Genomic DNA, 22,808 nt, shown 5'->3' with positions numbered 1-22,808 from the left:
TTTTTGGTTTTTGTTTTTTTTTTCCTAGGGTAAAACTGTCTAGTGGAACATTAAAGTAATGAATATGTTTAATTGAGTTTGTCACCCATGAAAATGCTGAACAGGATTGTGTAACAGACTGTGCATGCTCACAGGGGGACTGGTTGGGAGGCTGCAGCTCATTGCCTGTGGATTTCAGTGGTTGATTTTGTAAATATCTGAGATTTAAAGCAAATATCTTATTTGTTGTTTCTTTGAGAAATCTAAAATAAGCCAATAAACAACTCTGATTTATTGAAGAGCATGTTGATATTTAAGATTTTTAATAGTCTGATCTAATTCCCTGTTAATTCAGTTGTACTTAGATGTATGTAAACAAAGAGCAGGGTCAGACTCTTTCACTGTGAATCCTGCAGCCAGGAACTAAATAATACCTGGACAGTAGAATCCAAGGGTCCTCAGATGCAAGGCTGAGGTTAAGGTAGAAATCCAGGTTTCTTGTGAACTGCGTGTCAGATTTTGTAGCCTCTGAGTGGTGTATTTTTGCCTTCCTGAGTAAAAATTACTCCAAGTGACCTTGAATGTTGCTAGAATGTATTTATAAATTTTATCATCTCTCAACTGTAATCAAATTAGAATGTAAATTGAATGCTCTGTATTTTTATTCAGTGCTTTGTTGTGTTTTTTCTTTGTCTTGCATTATAACTTATTTAAAATTAGACAAATGTGCATCAGCTTTTTAAATAAGCTATTTAGCTTTTATTTTACTCATGGCAGTTAAGTTGGCTGGCATATTAAAGTAATATAATTATTCAATTACTGTTTCAGTTCTATAACCCATTTGCAGACTTAATTGCTTCTAGCCTATTCACATTTTCAAGATCAATAGTACTTTTCTCTTAAATAAAATAAAATATACGATAGCTGATTGGCTCGCTTAACAGGTAAAGCAAACTGTTCATTTAGTCTTCAGCAAAATATTACTTTCCTAATTCAGGAGGCAGCTGTAGTGATGGGGGTGGTTTTGTAGCTATTGCTTGAACAATAGACGTTGTTTATGATCAACATTCAAGGAGGGTTTTGAAGGAAAGGTAGAATGGGGCATTTGTATTAAAAAGTGAAAAATGACAGAATAGTTTCCAAGTAAATGAGCATATTTTTGTTGGGAAATTAGCAGATATATGACTGTAAATCGTGTGCAATTATTTATGTATGATCTTAATTTGTGGCCAGCACTGTGCTACCTGAGTTTTCATGCAACTCTGATTTCTGAGTCTTTTCCAAGTAGAATTTGAATCTGGCTGTTCTTTACTCACTAATTTCTTAGGGAGTTTCTGACAGCTGTGCAGTGTTGGGGCCATCAGCATGAATACAGCGACTGAGTACAGGTTTAGTCCTTCATTTCTAATACTTGAAGTATAGAAGGGACTTCATTCAAAGGGGAAATTAATTTTGTATTTTTAGTAATGTTGTCATGATGCCTTTTCATTTGGTGTTGCCAAAGTCTAATTACAGAACAGTTTGTCTGATGAGATTTTTGAAACTGTAGAACTTTACAGTTGCCTCATTTGTTTATGTGTTTTTAAATGAAATGGTAAACAGTATAAATGGTCTTTTCTCCTGTAAGGTGCTGTATCTTTTGAAACAAATGGAATGTGCAGTAGATTGAACTTCCATCTGGTGTGTTGAATCAACTGAAATTCTATAAATGCTTTCTCACGTGGGGAAGGCAATAATATTTCTGCAGATTAAATTAGATTGTACACTCTCATTAGTCTCTGCTCCACAACATGTTCCAAAACTGGTGGTGGCAAAAGGCAGAAATTAGTTGGTTTTAACCTCAAAATATTGTGCAATGGTATGAAGAAGATAGCTATTCTTAAATTCTGAAGTGGAGCTCTGTGTTGTGAGGCTTATGGGTGAAAACAGGCAATTGCAAAAATAGTTCTTGAAAGTTGTAGTTCTGATGTGAGAAGTGATTAAAAAAAATTTAAAATTTTGTTTGCCAGAATAAAAATACTGAATTTAATTAGAAGAATGAGCCAGTTTGTGCAACTAGGAGTTTCTAATAATATTTTCTAGGGAGTGAAAGGTTGCACTGTATTTTCATAAGGAACGCTTAGCGGTACACATGAAAGAAATGTGTTTGTCTCATGGACCTTTCATCCGCTCTAGGTGGAGCGATGAGCGGGAGCGCGGCAGTGCTGCGGTTGCCATGGCAACTGGTTCACTGGCGGCCCAGACCTCTGTCTAGGGTGCTGCCAGTGCTCCCGGAGTTTCAGAGAGCACAGTGTTCCGAAGAAGGGCTGCTCCAGCCTAATCCAGTTTTAATTGAACTCCAGAGACTTTGAAGTGAGGCCGCAGAGCAGGCAGAGCTTTCTCCAGCCCGGAATGAAGGCTCTGCTCAGCCCGGCCTCAGCTGCTTGTGTCTCCTGATCAGGTTTGTTAATGAGTGCTTCAGAGGATGGTTACAGCAGTGGTCATGGTGTTTCTGGGGTGCAGGTCCAGTTCCTGCTGGAAATCCTCTCCCTCTGAATTCAGTCACTTCATCTACTCCACTGGCTCTGCGAGGTGCACGATGCAAGCCACCTCTGCTCTTTTCAAGCTGGTGCTTTTCCTTCCAGTTTTCAGGAGGTTGCAAGCAGCAAGCTCTGGGCCTTGTGCGGGGTTCACGGTCTCTCAGAAAATGTTCACTTCACAGGGTAAAAGGAATAATTATTTAGAGTGCTGGTTTTACTCACACTATCCACATACTAAGTGTTTGAATTTGCCATGCACAGACTGATGGGGACAAACAGGCTGTTGGGTTTTAATTGTGGAAAAGTGGAGGTTACCACGTTACTGTCTGCCTCAAAAAAATCAATCATTGCAATTAGAAGCTCCAATTTCAAGATGATAAGATGGATGAATATCAGCAAAAAGTACTAAGAAATTTCTGTGCACGAGCACTGCAACTTTGTCTCTTTTGTTACCTCTTTTGGTGTGGTATTCTTAGAGGATATTTATGTGCATGTGACAAAAACCAACCAGAGTGGTTCTGAATAGCACCACAGAATTATACAATTCTGCCAATTAGTGTGGATGGGTTATGGGTGTACTATGGGAAGTGTCAGTGTGGCCCAAGTCTGTTAGTTTCCTAGTTCCAGAAATGTTTAGCAACCATTGATAATCTCTGTTTTTTTCATCACATTTCTAGAATTTTGTGCTGGAATAATTACATAGTTTTTTCCTTCTCTTTCTGTGTGTGTGTGTGTGTGTGTGTGTGTATGTGCGTGTACATTTGCTGGGAAGGAAGTTGGCACTTGTATTGAGGCGAAGATGATTTGCTTTCTGTGTTCTGATTTGTGCTATCAGCTTTTGATTTGCCAGTCTTGTTTGCTTTTAATTCACAAAACTGGTACAATATTTTATGCTGTATTGTGTAGTGCTTTTATAATAGTGCCTCTGCTCTCTGTGCTACACAAGTGCAGGTTTTATTTGTCAATATATGCTACATGCAAAGCAAAATCCTCCTTTGTTAAAAACCTGTAAACAAGTGATTGGTTTAATTAACAGTCTTTGTTATATTAAGGACTTGAATTTCACTTTTTTGTTTTTATACACAATGTATTGCTCAAGTGAAATTGTGGTAAGAGTGATGTTTACAAGGATTGCATATGAGTCTCTTTTTCTGTGATGGTTTTCTATTAAGTGCTTTTGTGTTCGCTAAAATTGACACATCTCAGATTTTCCTTCTCATGTTTTTTTAATCTGAGGTAGAGAAGTGTTCAGTCTCTCTGTCCCTTAACACTTACATAATTAAGCTCTGAAACGAAAAGGAAAAAGTGAAGCAACAAAGAAACAAAGTGGCTGAGGACTGAAAATGGAATTAGTTTGAATTGTGAAGGCAGACTAAGCATCTGTGTCTGTCAGATGGGATGACAGGAATTGTAACAAGTTACTTTGACAACCGCTTACTCCATAGTGAGATTATGCTGAGTTCATTTGCAGGTTTGTGTTTAACCTTAGCTGACAAAATGATACTTAACCTCTTATACAGCCAACCTTTCTAGTTCCAGAATTAATGAACGCTGCCTTAACGATAAACTTAAGGAACATTTTTTCTTCAAAGACATTTTTTTCTTGCTTATTTGTTACAGGTCTGTTGTTACAATGCTGAAGGGAGTGCAGATACATCTAATGCTACTAGAAATACATTTCCAAATACGATTTTATTCTTTGCTGAAATGCTGAACATTTAATAATGTTTTTGAAACTCTGAAACTGTTTTTCTGAAACATTAAAAATAGACAGTTGTCTTTAAATGAAAAAATGTAAGCAAATGTTTAAAATATTTGGCATGAGTAATTGAATTCAGGAGTACAAGAAATGTATTAGAGATTCATAGCATGATTTGAAATTTGAGCATATTTTAATTTTGCTGCAGGTTTTGCATGTAATTGGTAGAATCCATGTTTGTGAGTCAAAGAGTTTCTCTTTTGTAAGGTATTACCTGTCCAGCTAGCATATTTAAAACATCCTTTCTGTCTGCTTCTTCTAGATTCTGGCATATACAGAAGGACTCCATGGAAAATGGCTCTTCTCAGAGATTCGATCTATCTTTTCCCGACGTTACCTCTTGCAAAATACAGCACTAGAGATATTCATGGCAAATAGAGGTACAGTGAGCTTAAAGAAATAACAAGTGTGGATGTGGGGACATGTGCATTCTCTTTGGATGTTTAGCCATGTCTGTTTTGACATGGATTTGTGTAGATAGAGGAAGGGCTTGGATTAAATGTATTAGTATTTAAGTTAGTAATTTTTTTAAATTTAGTTTCTCCTTCCAATTTTTTTTCAGTGATAAATTATAATCAAGCATGAAAACTGTGCATTATCAATGTCTCACTTTCATTTATATCCACGTGTTTATTTGGCATTCTCTGAGGACTCCTGTTCAAGACAGTCCTACCTCTGATCTGTTATGCGTGAAGGATTTTTTGTGTCCCCTTGGAGGATTGATAGTTGTACACACCAAGAACAACAGAATGAAAGAATTTCACTAATGGATTAGACCAGTGACTGCTATGCCTTCATGCTTTACTTAAAATGTAGAACATTGTTTTGGTAATGGTATTGTCCAACAGAATATGAATCATATGCATCAACACTTTTTGTACTTTCTGAAGTCATAAATGGCCACTGGTGATACCATAATTAGATTGTTACTTAGATTTTTAGGTTGGTTTTTCAGAAGTGTCATTCACATGTTTCAGATGAAATAGGAAAATAGTATTTTGATAACTATTTCTAGAAAATATCTAGAAAGTAAATTAGTAAATGTGTGAACCAGTTAATGCATACATTTTTTTATTAGTTCTAGACAGTCAATCTGTGCATATAAATTTAATTTCTATTTATAGAGGAAAAGAAATGGGGACCTTGTAAGATGTGCAACTTTGACAACTTCTGTTGGAATTCTTGTTAGTGGTATATAAAAGGAGTTCTGGAAATTTAAAAAAATATATCTACAGCAACCTGAAGGAAACTTGTCTGATCTGTTGAACATCTGAGCTTAGGCTTGCATTGTGTTGGTTGAGAAAGCCTAAAATGTGTAAAATCATGCTGTATTTCAACTCTTGTACTCACAGTGGGTGTCATGTTCAACTTCCCTGACCAAGCAACAGTAAAGAAAGTGGTTAACTGTCTACCTCGGGTTGGTATTGGTACCATCTTTGGATTACCCCAGACCAGGTATTTTACAATCTGAGTTAATTTTGTCTGTCAGTTTGGAGAGTTGTTTTTATTTTCATCAATCCAGCCCACATGGTTTGAAGCATTTACACCTACTAGTTTATGAACATGGAGCAGGAAACCCTTAGGGAGTATCTTGGTTGTTGTTACTTTAAAGTTTTTATTTTTAATCTATTTCTGTACATAGAAATGGAATTAAAATAGTGTGGGATGTTTTCTGTTGTGTTTTTTACTTTTTCTATAGAGTCCAGAAAAAAAAAATCTCTTGGATTGCTATTATAGCCACTCTGTAAGAATATCAGGATTTCTATTTACAGAAACAAATTATGTGTGAAAAATTTTAAATGTACATTGAAGACACATTTGCTCAATATTTCACATTCATTTGAACTGATCACTTTGTTTGCAACATAATGTAGGTTATTAAAATAAATCAGTTACAGTTTCCTTGAATGGTTTACCAATAGCTGTAAAGATTTTTTAAACTAAAACTATATATATTTTTTTTCCTCCCTAAGTGATGTGGGTTAGGTATTTACAGATGTTTTTGTTATGAACAAAACAGTCTTGGGAATTTTATGATAAACTCTTCTTTGATTTATCACTCCAAGGAATGACTTTACAGTCTTCTTTCACAAACATTAGGAAATCTGGCATCAAATTCTAAAAGTTTGAGTTATTTATGACTAACTCCCCAACACTGCCCAGAATTTAAACCTCAAGAGGGTGGACTTCATAATGAAATTCTATAATCTTATAATTGTTTTCCTTTGTTCTTGAGGGATTTAAAGATGACTTGATTCTTATGTGAAATTCTAAAAGTATTGTAATTTTCCTATTTAATGATATTCCATCTCTAAATCTCCAGTAACATATTTCTGTAATACATTAAGCCATCATGGAGCAGCTGAATTTGCACAGCTGTAAAGGTTTCTGTTGGAAATTTTTCAAATCTTGACATATCCAGCTGTCAGATGCATTAATTCTTTTTATTCTTATTATATTATAAAACTTTAAAAATGAACTTCAAGTATCCAAGTGGCAGTTTGATCTCCAGAGAAATCTAGCACAGACGTGGTAGAAAGAATATGTACTACTGTCACTAAAAATCAGATATGTAAAAAAGGAAGACCCACCAGGTTTTCTCATTATTTTTTTCCTATTTTTCTTTGTTTTCAGACGCATTTCTTTGGCTAGTCCACGACAGATCTTCAAAGCTTCCAACATGACCCAACGATGGCAACACCGAGAGATTTCCAACTTTGAATACTTGATGTTTCTAAACACTATAGCAGGTATTGCTAATTACTATACATCCAAATTACTGTAATTACACAGAAAAGGAGTCAATCATGGCACAGTCTCAGCAGCCGCTGGGCACAACTAAATTTTGCTCTTGTAATGAGTAATTTTTTTCTATGTATGATTGTGTCCTGGAGAATTTCACAACAATCTTCCTAAATTTACTTTATTCATAATTATATTTATGTTTATATAAGACTAGAGAGGTATTCATAACACTGTACTGAGCTGCACTTAAAAACCAGAATATCATGAATGTTGTGGGGGACAGGAACTATATAGACTGTCAGCTATTTAGAAAAGCCTCAGAAATAGGAGCTTCTTTATCTTCAGTATTCTAAGTTTTAATTTTCATAAGTACTATCCTCCCTAAATATCATAGATGCAACAAGTTCTCTGTAGGTCTGGGAGAACTCAGCCGGGGAGCAGGATATTCCTGGAGCCAATAAATACCACTGTTACAGGATGCATGGTTGGTCTCAAAAAAGGGTGCACTGCCTGGATTGCCAGTGCTGCCGTTCTAGAACACCATTAATCATTAATCCAAACCCAACCCTAATTTGTATCCACTTATTTTTATCCTAACCACTCATTCTGTTAACACTGAGCTATATTTTGTTTAACCCATCTTACCCCATCACCTTCTAACCAGCTGGACTTCAGTTTACTAAGTGGAGGCTGACTGTTTGATCTCATGACATCCCTTTTATTTTCCAACTTATTCTGTCCTCTGAGCAGCTTAGAAAATTTCTCTATTTTCAGCTGTTTTCTGTGTTGAAAGGTCTGTTAATTCCCTTTCAGGCTTGGCTCTTGCTAGCACGATTGATATAACAAATGCCTGTGCGTGCACTAATTGCATTTTATACAAATGGTCACTTTTGGTGCTTTCTGTAATCAGTCATCAAGTCAGAGGTGCCAGGATGCTGACAGATTTTTAAAAGTAGGGGTCGATCTGCTTGCCTCGTTACTGCTTAAGCTGAATGAGGCACATCATGACACTGTTTTCTATGGCTCTAATGAATGACCCTTTTCAGCTTTAATATGTTATTGAAATAATAAACTGAATTCTTATCTGCTTGGTGTTTGAGGTTAGAAGAAGCAAAAAGATAATGTTATGAAAAGAGAGAAAGTTGAGTTGCCCATGATAGGGAGTTAAAAGGAAGATAGTTACCCCAGTGTCATGTAAGTAGCCTTAATCCTCATTAACATGTAATGTGCAATAGAGCCAAGTGACTGTACCGTTTAAAAATTCTGCAAACCACGATGGAAAAATACTGAGTGGCGTAAGAAAACTGGAAGAAGAAAAACTGTGGTGGAGGTTTAGAAAATGTTTTCTGACAACATTACAGATTGGATTGTAAAATAATATTCCTGGGGAAGAGGTTAAAACCTGTCTTTGGAGACTTTTAAGACTAGGCTGAACAAAATTTCAAGAACATGCTGATTGAAGATGATATGAATGAATAAGCCACTGCAACAATATAATAAAAAGAGACAGGATCCATGTAAAAACTGCATGTTAAACTCAGAAACCAGGCTTTGGGGTGTGTCTGTGTGCATGGTGTATGTTTATTCTAATTGAATATTTTGGTTTTACTGGAAGAAGTGTATTATTTCCATCTTAGATACATGAAGATGTACACATGAACCTGTATCCAGACTAAATTTTCTGTCCCGGTAAATGTTGGCATATCCATAGATGGACAATGGGCAAGGATGAATTCCCCTCAAAGTGAATTCTCTAGATGAAACAGTTATTAACTGAACATTTCTACAGTCTGAATTCCTAGGCTACTCCATTCTTCTTTCACATATTGTATTTAAGACATAATGTAAAAAGAATGCTTTAAATTTTAGTATCAACAAAAATCATTGGCCCTCCATTTTTGGAAGTGTTTCACTTTAAGGAAACGGAAGACAAGATGATGTAAACAAGGAAAGGAGAAATGTGTAGAAAATGAATGAATTTAACTGTCAGTCTTACTGTATGCAAAAGAGTTTACAATTAAAGTCAAATGGGCTGAGATATTTTAGATTAAATACTAGCATGTTGTCAACTTTTCCATTATCCTTTCAATAACGCAAAGTAGAATATTGAAATGGTAACAGATCTGAAATAAACTGCAGTTCTTTCAAACAGCTCATAAAGTTGTATTGTTGTATCTGTAGAGATTGGTATTTTAGTTAAATATAACTCTTTATTCACAGTGGGGTTTTTTGTTGTTTGTCAGGTCGAACTTACAATGATTTGAATCAATACCCTGTCTTCCCTTGGGTTATCACCAACTATGAGTCAGAGGAGTTGGACCTTACACTTCCTAGCAACTTCAGGGATTTGTCAAAGGTATTTGTCATCAAATATGCCTTTATATTTTTATCGTAGCAGTTTGCAGTCTTGTAAACATTTTCTATGTTTAGTACATTAATATTTCCTGCATGACCATTAACAGTGTTTCATTTCTTTATGTGTGTACTGATAATAAGAATCAGATTGTGTAAAAATGAATTATTAATGTATTCTTATTGCCCCTTATTGTATCAACCTAATAATTGTTGTTGTGAGGTGCTCCTAGTTGGAACAAAGACATTACATTTCATTTCGAATTTTAATGAAGTCAGAAGTGATGTGGCTGTTAAAGATTAAAAATTAGCCTTTTTCTGTTTGTTTTTTTCTGATGAGAATTGTACGTTTTTAGTAGCAAACCCTGTGATGCCATTATATTTTGGGTACTTTTAAATCACTGCCCATATTCCAATGAGTAGAAGCTTCATTTTGTCACTTCCTCTGTGTACCCCTTCAGGTATGCTTGAATAATGCAGCTGTTCTTTGTCAGAAAGACATTGGCAGATTTGAACAACTTTTCCAAACAATTCCTTTCTGGCAGAGTAGCCTTGTGAATTTTTGCAACAGTCCCCCAACCATTTGCAGGTTCTGTATACAGCCTGTTTATAGAATGTGATTATTCTCTTGCAGTGCTTTCCCAGAAGGGACTATTTCATTTTACTAAATAGAAGTACCTCTCATTTTCTCTGCAAGGAGTGGGTGCACTAATCAGCAAGCAGAATCTTTTTCTAAAAGGTAGCTTTTGTGGGAAATGGTTGGCATGTGGAGCAATATAGCTAATTAGTTGAAAAGGTAAGGAGAGTATTTTAATTCTAGCTTTTTTTAAAAAGTCTTACATAAATTGGTAATTTGCTGCTAAAAAATCCCTGTGAAAATATGGCAGGTTTAAAAGTTTTTGCTTTGAGTTTGCAATTGATTAAACTACACACAGGTCTGTGAAAAGGTTTTATTACTGATTTAGTGTTTTTAACCTTAACAAAGGTACTGTATTGTCAGTAAATATATAGACAAACACACACACACACACACACATATATATATATATGTGTGTGTGTGTGTGTATATTTCAATATGTGTGTATATATATATATTTGAAGACTGTACCATGTCTTTTGAATGTGTATATGTACACATTTAAAGCCAAAGCAGAGATTCTTAGGTACTATTGTTGTAACTTTTCCTAATAGTGTTACTTAATGTGAAGAAGTCATTAACTCTGAGGTTTCTTAGAATGTCTGGCTGACACAGATCCACATTCATGGGTAAACCTACACATATGTTGTATTTTAAAAAATCTTAAAAGGTAAGCATTTATTTATTTTAAAATAATTTTTTCTTTATGGAATTCAATGAATTCTATTTAATAATCCTCTGGCCAGAAAGTATCTGAAGGTAGTTTACAGCCAAAAATATCTATCAACTAACTGGGGTACTCTTGTGAATTTCACTTAAATTAACATTGAAAACTTAAAAGTAACGTCAGCCCTGTGTAGCTTGGGTTAGTACATAAATTAAGTGTACTAATCATTAATATATTCATTGGTGATTACATGATTTTTGCAACCTGATTTTCCATTAGCTTTTGTTAAGTGACGCTTCAGCATAGATCATGTGATTGCTGAAATAGTTGAAGGCAAGGAAAAGAATTCTCTAAGTGCTGTACTTAGGAGGGGTCTCATTTAATTGTATTGTCCTTTGTAGAAAGTCAATTCAATCAGCACTGTGGTCCTGGTCTTTCTTCCTCTCTCAAACAGAACATATTTTCTTAGTTTTTAGTTAGGTATGGCACTTACTTCCATTTGAGAGATTGGATAGCAAACCTGCTCTATTTATATGTGTTTTTTTTCATTAACATTGACTGGTTATATGGATTTCTCTGTTCATGAAAGTAGCCTTTGAGGAGGATTGCTAAGTGTGCTTTCAGTTCCGAGGGAATCTTTCCATTGCTGGTGCTAAGGGAGGATATTACTCAGATTTCATCTCTATCTGCATTCAACCTTCTCAAGCATTTTCTGGGAAACTGGGAGCTTTAAACAGCATATAATTAATGCATATATATATACATATATATACATGTGTGTGTGTATACATACACAGACATAATGAGAGTCTTTATGCCATACCTGTTTCAAATAAAGCAGTCCAAGTTTTGGTTACTGTTTTGGTAGTTCTAGCAGTATCAACTCCATGTAGCTTAAATGTTAAACTTCATGTCAGATGGTGAATTTCTGACAAGTATCTGGAAGACCTTGCTAATACTCTACTATGAAAATTTGTAGATTTTATGTCTGTTGTGATATTTTCATTGTAGCACTGTTTTCTTGGGGGTAATGGTTCCAAATATGTACTAATTATGCACTGTAGCATGTCTATGTTTTTTCACTGCTAAAGGTTTTTAAAATATTTAAAGATATTTCACTTAAATGTCTACATGGTTTTAACAGCCATTTATTTCCTTTCCTTAGGCATGCCCAGAAACTTATCACAGTTTAGTGCTCCCACTATGTAAAGGAAAGGAAAACTTTGATTTTGATCTGGCAGAAAGAAAGTCAGGTCACTATATTTTCATTTTTTTCGTGCCTAAGACAATGAAGAATTTACTATTTAAAAATTATTTAGAAATTGCAAGTTGTGTCAAATCTAAGTAATAGGTTTTTTTTTTAATGTGTCAGCTAGGAATCCACAGTTAGTACAGATTTAAAGAACTGCAGAGTGGAGGTTAAACCAACACTTTATTTAAGCAGCTTCCTCTGGCACTGTTTTGAACATCAGTCACACAATGATAAACCAAAGCAAACTGGAATGGATTGTGGTTAATATTGCTGTCAGCCTGACGAACACTCCTGACAAATGCCAGGAGTGCACTGCCAGTCTGTTACCCTGCTTTGACTCAAGTGTTTATTCTTTAAGAGGTGACTATGGTTTGGAATGAGTATTACATACGATATTTATAGCAGTATATATTTTATTTATACAACAGGCACAGTTTCCCACCTGAATGTGTGGCTTTTTCTGCATTACTTATGTTATTCATAAGCACATTCTTTTCCTTGTTCAGTGGAAGCAATAAATTGTACTGTATTTCTGAACTTGGATAAGGGAAGAAAATAAAAGTAAAAATACATGGCAAATACTGAGGTATGGAAGCATGATTTTATACTCTCAAAAGTTTGTTACAAGATCTTGCTGCATGCAAGCAGCTGTTGATAATTTTCCGTTCATAAGGCACACCATTCGTGTAAGATCATAAACTGACACTACTGGAAGAAGAAATTTATGCTACTCTTAAATCTTTTCTCTGCAGTATAGCTACATGTGTACATAATAATATTTTTATTCATATTTTTATCTATTCCATGCAGTATTTGCTAAATCATCATCAATTTTATAGAGGCTGTTATGCATGTAATGACTTATTTTCCAGTCAAGTGTACAAAAGCAACAAATAGCTCTCACCTTAGTGAAGTGAGGTGTTTAATTGGTATGTGGGAGCCACTAATATAAAACACACCTTGACGGAAGAGAAGTAATAGATTTTTTTTTTTTTGCTATGAAAAATTAAAGTAGTTTTGTTGTTCTGATGTCAGCTTTGCTGCTTTGTGTTCTTCAGCATGCCAACCTGAATTCTGTTGCATGGTGCCCATTTCAGGAGCACAAAAGCACTGTATATAAAACTTGTGATTCATATTTTCCCTTGTGCGGAAGCAGATTTGAGGTGGGCATGAAATTTGCTTAGTTATTTACCTCTTGGCAAAGAGATAGAAACTAAAAAATTGTTTGATGTGAACCTATTAGAGTTTTGCAAATTTTTAAAAGAAATCTTTTTGTCTAGAGAGGCATTAAATCCTGTACAGATATTCTGTGAATCAAGTACTTTCATGTAGGAAACATAAATTACATTTTATTCAGCTCATGCTGAATACACACAAAAGGAGTGCAGTTAAAACTGATGAACTCACCAGGACTCAGTGTCCTTTTAAGCATAAAGCATGTTCAAAAATTGGACATTAAAGGAGGATGAGAAGAACAGTGTGAGAAATAACAAGAGTGGGTGCAATGGCAGTGACTTATTTTGATAAGCAATTACATCTGGAATTTAGGCACTAATGCTTTTGAGGTATGGCACTGCTAGGCTCAGCATCTGTCCTGGCTGCCTTGTAACTGATATTTCTGGTAGGAAATTTGTTATCTGTATCTGTGACAAAAGATACCACTTAGTTAAAAAGTATTCCAAAGTCAGACAGGATATAGAAGGAAGGTATAAATATTCTTCCTTTCAGGGTGCTTCATGTGAATCCCTGCTTAAAACATGACATTACAGGAAGTAAAATATATCAAACTTTTTATCAAAATCCATGGTATGTACGAGAAGGTCCATTAAATTTTCTAGAATTCTGATTATCTCAAGAAACACTGTTAGAGATATTAATGCTGGCCTGAATGATATCTGGGATAACAGTGATATCTGAAAAGGAGGCACATATTTCATTAATCATTTTTTAATCCAGTATGGATTTTAGTATTTTTAGGATAAAATATATTTCTCAGATCCTCTCCATTTTCAGATAACAAGTTTTCATGCTTTTTTTTTTTTTGTGAAACACAAGTTGCTTCTTGGAGGAGTGGAGCGCTTCATCCTCTTCAAAATGTAGGTTGACAGACATAAACATTTGACATAACCACGTTGGGAGAATCTTTTAGGAGAAGGGAAGCATACAAACCGGAAGCACTCAGAGCAGAACCTTTCTTGTGTTGGTTCCATTTAGGAAACCATAAAAGAGCAAAATCTAGCTGGGAGAATGAAGACCCTCTTTTCCTGATCTGGTTTCTTTACATACACAGAGATTGGAAAAGGAAAGGTGGGAAGATAATTGCCAAGACTGTCTTTGAAGGAAGCTGTGCAAGATTATTAAGTTCACATCCCATGACAGTGCTAGAACTTTAGGACTATTATGGGCTTTCTTTGTTCAGATTGAATAATCTGGTTTGAATTAGAAACAGTACAAATTTAAGTGTTGAGTAGTCTGTTATATTTCCTGGAAAGTTTTGAATTAATAACATAATTTTTCCCAGTTCTAAATGGAGAAGGTGATTTTGTGAAACTCTGGAATGCCAGTGACACTCAGGCAGATGCCATCACGGATGAGTGATAAAATGGGTTGATTATCCTTTCTGACACCTGAGCCGCTGTGTTGTATCATTTCTGGAAGCACACTTGCCAAAACTGGGAGACAAAGCTGAAAAGGGCCCCATGGGTCGTGGCTGATGTGCCTCAGCCCCCTGTCCCTCCCTCCCTGTGTTCCCAGCCCGTGTCTGCAGTACCACGGTCAGGGATCCTTCCAGAGCGAGCCTCGTCCCCACCAGCCTCGGCGCCTGGGGTTCAGCACTAGGGACAGGGACACCCCAAGACTATTCTGGGGGAAAAACGCAGGGACACAGCTGTGAGGAAGACGGATTTGTTTAAATTAAGTAGCTTTTGGGTTCTTAAAGCCAACTTAGACATGATCCTTAGAGACAGTCAACTTTTTGGATTTTAGTGTCAAGTTCTTGTTTCACTTTAAAGGACGGAGATTGAGTTGATATGTTGGTTTGAGCTTCATGCGGCATCGATCTCAGGACCCTTTTTCTAACAAACATGTGATTTCCACAGTGGTCTGTTCCTCCACAACTCCTGTGGAGACCTGCTGAGGCTGGAACTTGACCCAAATGTATCTCTGAGATGATTTATCAAAACATCCTTTCTGATATCCTACTCTCAGTGCAGATAGATTTAAAAAAAATATTCTGTTAATTTGTATAACTCGATGACAGTGTCATAACCATCTTCTTATAGCATCACCTTTTAGAGTTTTTTCTTGTCTTTAGTTGTTTTTTCTCTGTGTCATACCACCTACTCTAAAGAATATTACAAGTGGATGATAGAATGCTTCTCGTTTCCATTCTTACTTTCTCTTCCATATTCTCTTCTCTTCCCACCAGAGGCTTATTTTCTGAAGTCACAGGAAGCATACTATTTGTACTTCAGATGCATATATCAGTTCCTAGGATCACTTAGCTGTCTTCAAGCAATCTTTTAAATTTTTTTAAAAAAATTATTTAGGTATTTGGGCAAAAGCCAAGTTTACACAATCAAAAAGAGTAATTTTAGTAATAAGCCTAATAATCTTAATCCTGCTTTGCCTCAAGGAGGAGTATTGTTTGGAATGTAGTAATTCTCAAGGATAAGAAAAACTGTAGTTCAAAATTAACCATGGATGTTCAAAATGGTACTCTAATTTTGTGTCTGCTGTTATTGTCCATCTTGCTCTTGTTTCAGTTTTAGGTGCCCTGGACATATGTCATCTTCCAATTGGAAATGAACTGAATGAGGTTTGTGACCTTTTAAATGGGCACAAGAAACCATGGGGCACATGTCTGGTCATAAGATCTACTAGAAATCAAAATAAAGTAATTTCACACACATGTCTTGGGCCATAGACATTCTAAATGTGTGTTTTCTGTCTTTCTAATGTAAGGTGAAAGTTATTCTTTGATACAGTCTCTCTTCCTTCTTATATTCATACATTTGAACTCAGCAGATTTGGGGTGCTACAGCACACATCTATGTAACTCAGATTTCTGAACCAGCACGATGGTGGCCAAGTTAAAAATTGCACTCATATGGGATATGAATATGGGATTTTTCTCACCTAACTGGAGCTGTCTAAAGCTGAGTTGGTCAAACTCCTAGTAGCAGGAGGCCTCTTGGGGTCAAAAAACAATCCAGGCTTAAAAATATTGGTCAGAAAATGAGATCATGGTAAAATAATGATAATCTTTGTTTAAGGAAGAGTCTAAGGTAGTTCTCAGGCTGTGGACTTTGTGTATACACCAACTGATCTTTCTAAAATTCAAACATCAACAGATAAAAATATAGATCAAATGAGGGAAATCAATACATAAAAATTACTAAGAAAAGATTGTATGATCCTAAAAGTTGAGGTGAATAGTTTAACAAGATTAATTAAAATAATTTATATATTATATCCAGCCAGTCACTTGAAGCTGCCTCAGAGTCATAAACAAAAGTTCATTGCCAAAGTGGGGTGGTCACTGACATTCCGAAAGTTTGTTTGGTACTTTATACTGTTCAGCATAGATACCAATCTGAAAAAGAGTGTGAAAACGGAGCTGATAAAACTTTCTGACAATACTCATCTGTGATAGTATTGAAGATGATGGCTTGACTAATCAGGAAATCTTATGAAACAGGGAATAAGATGATGGATGAATTCACCTTAGAAGCAGAGCAATGCATATGTGAAACAAGATACATTGATGGGCTCTTAGCTGACTATTTGTATTCAGGATTGTTATAGTCTGTTTGGCATAGTTTTATGAAACAATACAGATTACAGTAAAAACCTTATAAATTCCCAAGTACCCCTTTCTAGCCTTCTCAGCGCCTTTTCTCAGGCTTGGTGCTTACATGTGATACAGAATAATGGTTTTTTTTGTGTGCCCTCAGAGAAATCTGCAACAAATGTGAATTTGTGTTAGCTTTTGGCTTGAGGTCCTGTGCTCTTAGTACAAACAAAAAGGATTATGTTTTTAGTTCGGATTGTCCTATGTGAATCTTGTGTTAGGTACAATGGAGCTGTTTTCAATTCACAGAATTCACAGAATGTCTGGGTTGAAAGAGACCTTCAAGATCATTGAGTCCAACCCATGCCCTAGCACCTCAACTAGATCATGGCATCGAGTGCCATATCCAGTATTTTTTTAAACACATCCAGGGATGGTGATTCCACCACCTCCCCAGGCAGTCCATTCCAGTACTTTATCACCCTTTCTGTAAAAAACTTTTTGCTAATATCCAACCTATATTTCCCTTGACGCAGCTTGTATGATGTGTTGGCTAGGAACATGGTCTGTAAAAGGAAGGCAAACAGAGAATGTTTTCCTCTCCTGCTATGACATAAGTGTGTGTGGCTTCTCACTTAATCCTATTTCTCAAAATCCATAAAAGTATTGTTTGTTTGTTTGTTTTTTAAGCAGGGGAATAACAGTGCAGGGTTTTCTTTCACTTGACAAGTGGATGGAGAGTGCATGCAAATGTTATCTTTTAACTGGCAGGGCTATTTTCTAAGTCCATACCCTCCTCACTGCCTGCAAGCAGCTGGATTTCCCTCATGATTCCCAGGGACATCCAGTTTCCTTTCTCCCTGACCTCTTGGAAGTGTACAACATGTAACAACTGTCTTCACTTTGGCTTCCCAGCGGTATTAAGGTGTAATACCACACGCGCAAAGTGTATGACACATTCAGTTGTGCTGATTGTGATTAAACCTTACTGCGTTTCATTAGTGTGTCCTTAATTAGTTTGCAGTTCAGCAGTGCATTGTTTTGCAATCTGCTACAGGTGGTTGTAACAGCATTTGGTACTATTGTTGGTAATATGAAGGTATGGAGATTTTTCTTTTAAATTCTAATTCCTCCCAATTTTTAGGTGACCTGAGGCATATTCTGTCACTGACATCACTAATATTGCATAATAGGGTTTTTCTTTTTCGTTTTTATGCTTAACATTAGCTTATGACTCATATTTTTTAACTGGGAACTTTAGGAATCTTCTGTCTTTTGCACCATTAAGTGTTATTTATACTAACATGTTCAGACATTCTAGTTATTATACCATATTTAGATCAGGTTTTCCTGACTGTTCCTGCTGTCTCAAAGGAATATGCGTGCTCTTAAAAACATCTGAAATATAAACCATATGTACAAATAATTTTAATGTGCATGCACATGACATTTTTGCTTATCCTCCAGCCCTTACCAAATTCTCAGTTATGAGAACAGAAATTGGAATACTCAGAAGTTTTTAAAACAGAATGTGATGATGTGTTTATATCAAAATAGGTAGAGTAGACTCACTAATATTCATAATTATTGCAGTTTTAACATTGTGTATACAAGTTCAACTAGAGAATTCCTTATTTAACTAAGTACATGAACTTCAAGAAGCTGCTCATGTTCTTAAGTGACTAAATTATGATTCATAATTAATAATAAAAAATAGCATATCAGTTCAGAATTATTGTGTATCATTGAAATGCTTACCATGGAAGAATAAAAAGGTTCTGTCAAGTTCTATCACTCTGGATTCAGGTAAATTTTGATTTATCCAAGTTTGTATATCCCCCTCCTAGCTTAGTCTTTGATGGGTTTTGGGATGCATCTGCTGTGAAACCAGAGGCTTTTTTATGAATGAATTGGTAAGGACTGTTTTAATCCTTGATAAATTGTTTCCATTTTTTAAATCATACAGCTCAAGGACACTTTGGTTGATCAAAGGGCAGTTCAAACAGTTCAGCAGATAATTGTGTTTGTTGTTTTCTTTGGGATATGGTTCTTTAATTAGTTTAAGTTAGATATGCATTAAAGGTAAGATGCCCTCTAAGAAGAAGGGACCTAATTTTTAATGAAACCGTAGACAGTTATCTGAGAGGAAGAATGTCGAGGCCTAGCAGTGACTGAGACTAGGTTTAGAGGGGGGAATAGCATTTTTTGGCTGTTCTCAACCCCAAAAAATGACAGATGAGAGAGTAATGATCTACACTATATGAGTTTATTCCCAGATATTTCCCAGCTGACCTAAGTGAATAAAGTTTGGGTTTAGTTAAACCCTTGCATTTTGTCTTTGTATCTCTGTTGGGGAAAAAGAAATTTTACTCAGTGATCAGGATGTCCTACTGACAATAATGCAAGTATTGGCTAGTTCAGTCAATTTTGTGTTGGTGACACACAAAGTAACTAAGCAAGGTTTGAGTGCAGCAGAGTTTGCAGCAGTTGGCATATTTATGGAGAAAACCAACAATGAACCACTGAACACATTTCAGTTTCCTGAATGTTAGAGTACATTTATAAGTGGGCATGCAGAGAAATCTTAAGGGTGGAAGAAATGCCTTAAAATGGAAGACCTGAAGAGCTCCACTTCGTATGTTTATTAAAAAGTCTAGTTATAGTCTGTAAGTATCTTTAAATTCAGAATATACTGGGCAAGTAGAGACTTTGTAATATGTCAGAGAAAAGCTTAGTAAGATCTCTTTGATAACACATTAGTAAAATCATAACCAAACTGGAATACGTATATTTTTTAGAATGAGGGTAAGAGTTATCAGAAGAAAAAGCTTCCAAGAAAAGTAGCAGATTGTCCACATACTCAGGAATCAGATGTCTTTCTGGAAAGCAGCTTGGCGAAATACAACTTGTGCTGTAAACAAGTATAAATAGTTGGACTCAAAATCATATAATGCAAAGGCATTTAACCTCTTGTCACACAAGCTCAAGGCTAGATGAGATGACCTAAGTGTTCCGCTGGTCCTTTAGGCCCAATATGAAAAATATCTATAACGAAAACCAGATAGTCATCTTGAAAATAAGATGTATGGGAAAGAAACATCATATTTGGCAAAGAAGCTACCGAACATGATTCAGTAACACAAAAAATTGTATTCACAGGAATACAAATACCTGGTTATATGTGGGTAAGAAAACAGTGCAAGAAATCGCAAAGAAAAACACTTTTTCCTTTTTTTTCCTTTTTTCCCCCTCTTTTTTCTTTTTTTTTTTTTTTTTTTTTTCTTTCCCTTTTTTCATAATGAAGTTGTGAAATATTTGGAGCAACACTATTTAAAATACGAAAGCACATTAGATAGGAGTAAAAAGCACCTCATCTTTTTAAAGGTAGGACTATAAATAGTCATATTGTAATTCTTTCTTTAGAAGACTTCGATCTGTTTATTTAAAATCATTAGCAATTGTCCATAATTTATATATTCTTGAACATGAGTGGCAGAGTCCAGGAGAGATTCTGGCTTCTGTAGAGGAGCAGTGAACATTCTGCTTTCTTCTGTTGGGTGCAATGAGTCCTCTTCTGGAAGCAGAGGCAAGATGGGTCAGTGTTCCAAGGCCTGGCACAGAGCAAGAGTAAGAACTAACAAATAAAACTCTACACCACAGTGTCTGGACACATTTGACAGAGTAGATGATAAGAGTCAGTGTGTTTTCTCAGTTATTTTTCAGCAAACCATTTTTCTGTGTTATGTTTCAAAGGAAGCAAGCAAGTTTGGTCCAAAGACTGAGATTTACTATATTCAGTTCTTAGTAAAAATGTGAAATTATTTATTTTGAGGTATTCCTATATTTGGGAGTACTTGAAAAAAATAATATCAAATGAGTTGTTTTGTATTTTTTTGTTAAGAATTACTTTTAACTTTCATAATTGTAGCACATATTGTTACAACAACCACTTGGGGCCAAAGAACAGGTGATCACGCCTTGGAAAAAGTGAAAACAAACGCTACTTTACAAAAGTCAATTCTGGCCCCAGTTTGGATCCTCTTTTTAAATGAACACGGACTTGAAAACCATACACATCATTCATTTTTCAATATGATTTGAAAACTTTGCAGCCATCAGTGATTTTGTTGTTCATTTTTGCTCTTATAATCTCGTATTTTTGCTCATTGGAATTTTTCTCACTCTACTTTTCATTTTTCGCTCTCCATCTAAATAAGCATTTTTTATTGGTGAACTAATATCTGATTTTCCTCTGGGAAAAGAGGTGCTGCAAATAAAATATGTTCTGGAATTTCAGGATATGAAAGCTTTTCAGCTCATCCGTCCTTAGAAGGTATAGTGAAATTGTGTTGAGCAATGTAAATTTGTGGTCTCACAGCTACATCTAACAGCTAAATCTAGCAGAGCTTAGTTTAGAGTTCCTCTTTTCCCCCTGGCATTTACCCACTGGGGAGGGAATACAGTGTGTAATCATGATTCCCTGTTAATTTTGTGATATGAAATAACTGAGAATTTTCAAATAATTTCTTTTTTTTTTCCTTCTTCTTTATTCTGTAGTTAACTCTGCCCAGTGCAGTATAACACAGTAGAATCACCTCATCCTTAGAAGCAGTTGTCAGAAAAATATGGGCCTGCCTGGTAGAATGTATTAGCCCAATACATTGTCTCCATTTTATTATGAAGCTGCTGGGGAAGCTGTGATATACAGCACTGTCATTACAGATCTATTGTTAGAAGGGCTCTACAGTCTTCTGTGCACTGCCATTAATTTATAGCAGTAAACAATATGTAGCCCTCCAACTGCAGCAAAGCAGAATCTTTTAATGAGGTGGATGTTATTACCACAATAAATCAGTGTATTCGTGTAATGTATAATTCAATGTGTGTATTCCCACTGTAACTTCTCTGAGTAAGCTGATAGTGTATCATTGTCAGTGCACAGCTCCACAGTTCTTTTTTTTTTTTTTTTTCCCCTAAGCTTTTTTCATTTGGGGACTTTTTTTTATTTGCTTGCAAATAAATGTGACATGTCTTGATAGTTGTCCTGTTGCAGGCTTCAGAAACCAACTGTAACAATAACAGCTAAAATCAATACTGTGGATTCTGGCTATATAGATCTCTGCATGATACCTTTCCTTTATTTTTTGAAAAGAGAATGGAATCAATTCTAATTGAGTTTAGCTTTATATTAAAGGAATGTAATTCTATAACTATTGATTTGGGCTATACTCATTTGGAGAGTAATAATAGAGGCAGATCAAGAGAATACATAAAATGTTACAGAACCATACAGCACAACACTGTTCCTATTTTTAATTTGTATAATTTGTCTACAAATGACCTTCTTTTTTCTTTTTCTCCCTCAAGCATATCTGGATCTTTAGGGAAAACCAGTAAAGATGGTTCTTGTAACAAAGAGACTTTTTGGAGTCAATTTCATTCTTCCCTGGAATAAATTTACTAAATCAGATAAAAATCCTTTTATACAGGAACAACTACTTTTAAAGGGTTATATTTCAAATTAGTGAACTGCAAAAATAGTAATTAACCTAAGATGTTTTTCTTTATCCTACCGCAATGTGAAAGCTGCCCTAAGTAAAAAATGTAAGATTGGATTTTAGGTCATTCAGAGATCTAATCTGTCCTAGAAGAGAAAATATTTTGAAGCTAGTGTGCCAAATTTATGTGAGCTGCAAAGAATAATTATTATTTGAATAATCATAATCTCAATAGCAGAGAGAGTTTTTCACTTTAACTCTGCTTGAAAGAAAGATGGGGTTACTGATACTTTTGTTCAAGGAATTTTAGTTTTTCCTCACCTCATAGTGTATTCTTAAGTATATTTTCTTGAAGAAGAGAGAGAAGGAAATATTGTTTAATGTTTATTCTTTGCTTATATTTGAATGCACCCATTGTCCATACAGATGAACATAATTTACATTAATAACAATACTGTGTGCTCAATCTGTAAACAAAATTGTATTGCATACATATTATGTATATATATATCCAAAGATATTTTAGAACTCTTACAGCATTTTACATGTGGAATTGCTATATTTGCTTTTAGGTTTCTCAGTGATTTGTGTGACTTATACTCATGTTT

At 35.4% G+C, this 22,808-nt stretch overlaps 1 protein-coding gene across 2 annotated transcripts in view; it reads left to right on the top strand.

Moving 5' to 3' along the window:
* The window catches only part of LRBA (LPS responsive beige-like anchor protein), a 363,194-nt gene that overhangs the window by 237,840 nt on the left and 102,546 nt on the right, over window positions 1-22,808 (top strand). For both annotated transcript variants that reach the window (XM_068187837.1, XM_068187836.1), the window contains 4 exons: window positions 4,520-4,637; window positions 5,610-5,712; window positions 6,892-7,007; window positions 9,246-9,358. In XM_068187837.1, coding sequence (XP_068043938.1) covers window positions 4,520-4,637; window positions 5,610-5,712; window positions 6,892-7,007; window positions 9,246-9,358 — 450 coding nt within the window. The remainder of the gene's footprint in view (window positions 1-4,519; window positions 4,638-5,609; window positions 5,713-6,891; window positions 7,008-9,245; window positions 9,359-22,808) is intronic.

The sequence above is a fragment of the Anomalospiza imberbis genome, chromosome 4 (assembly GCF_031753505.1).
Source record: "Anomalospiza imberbis isolate Cuckoo-Finch-1a 21T00152 chromosome 4, ASM3175350v1, whole genome shotgun sequence".
Taxonomy (NCBI): domain Eukaryota; kingdom Metazoa; phylum Chordata; class Aves; order Passeriformes; family Viduidae; genus Anomalospiza; species Anomalospiza imberbis.
Note: the sequence above shows the minus strand (reverse complement) of the source record. Positions and strands in the feature narration are given on the sequence as shown.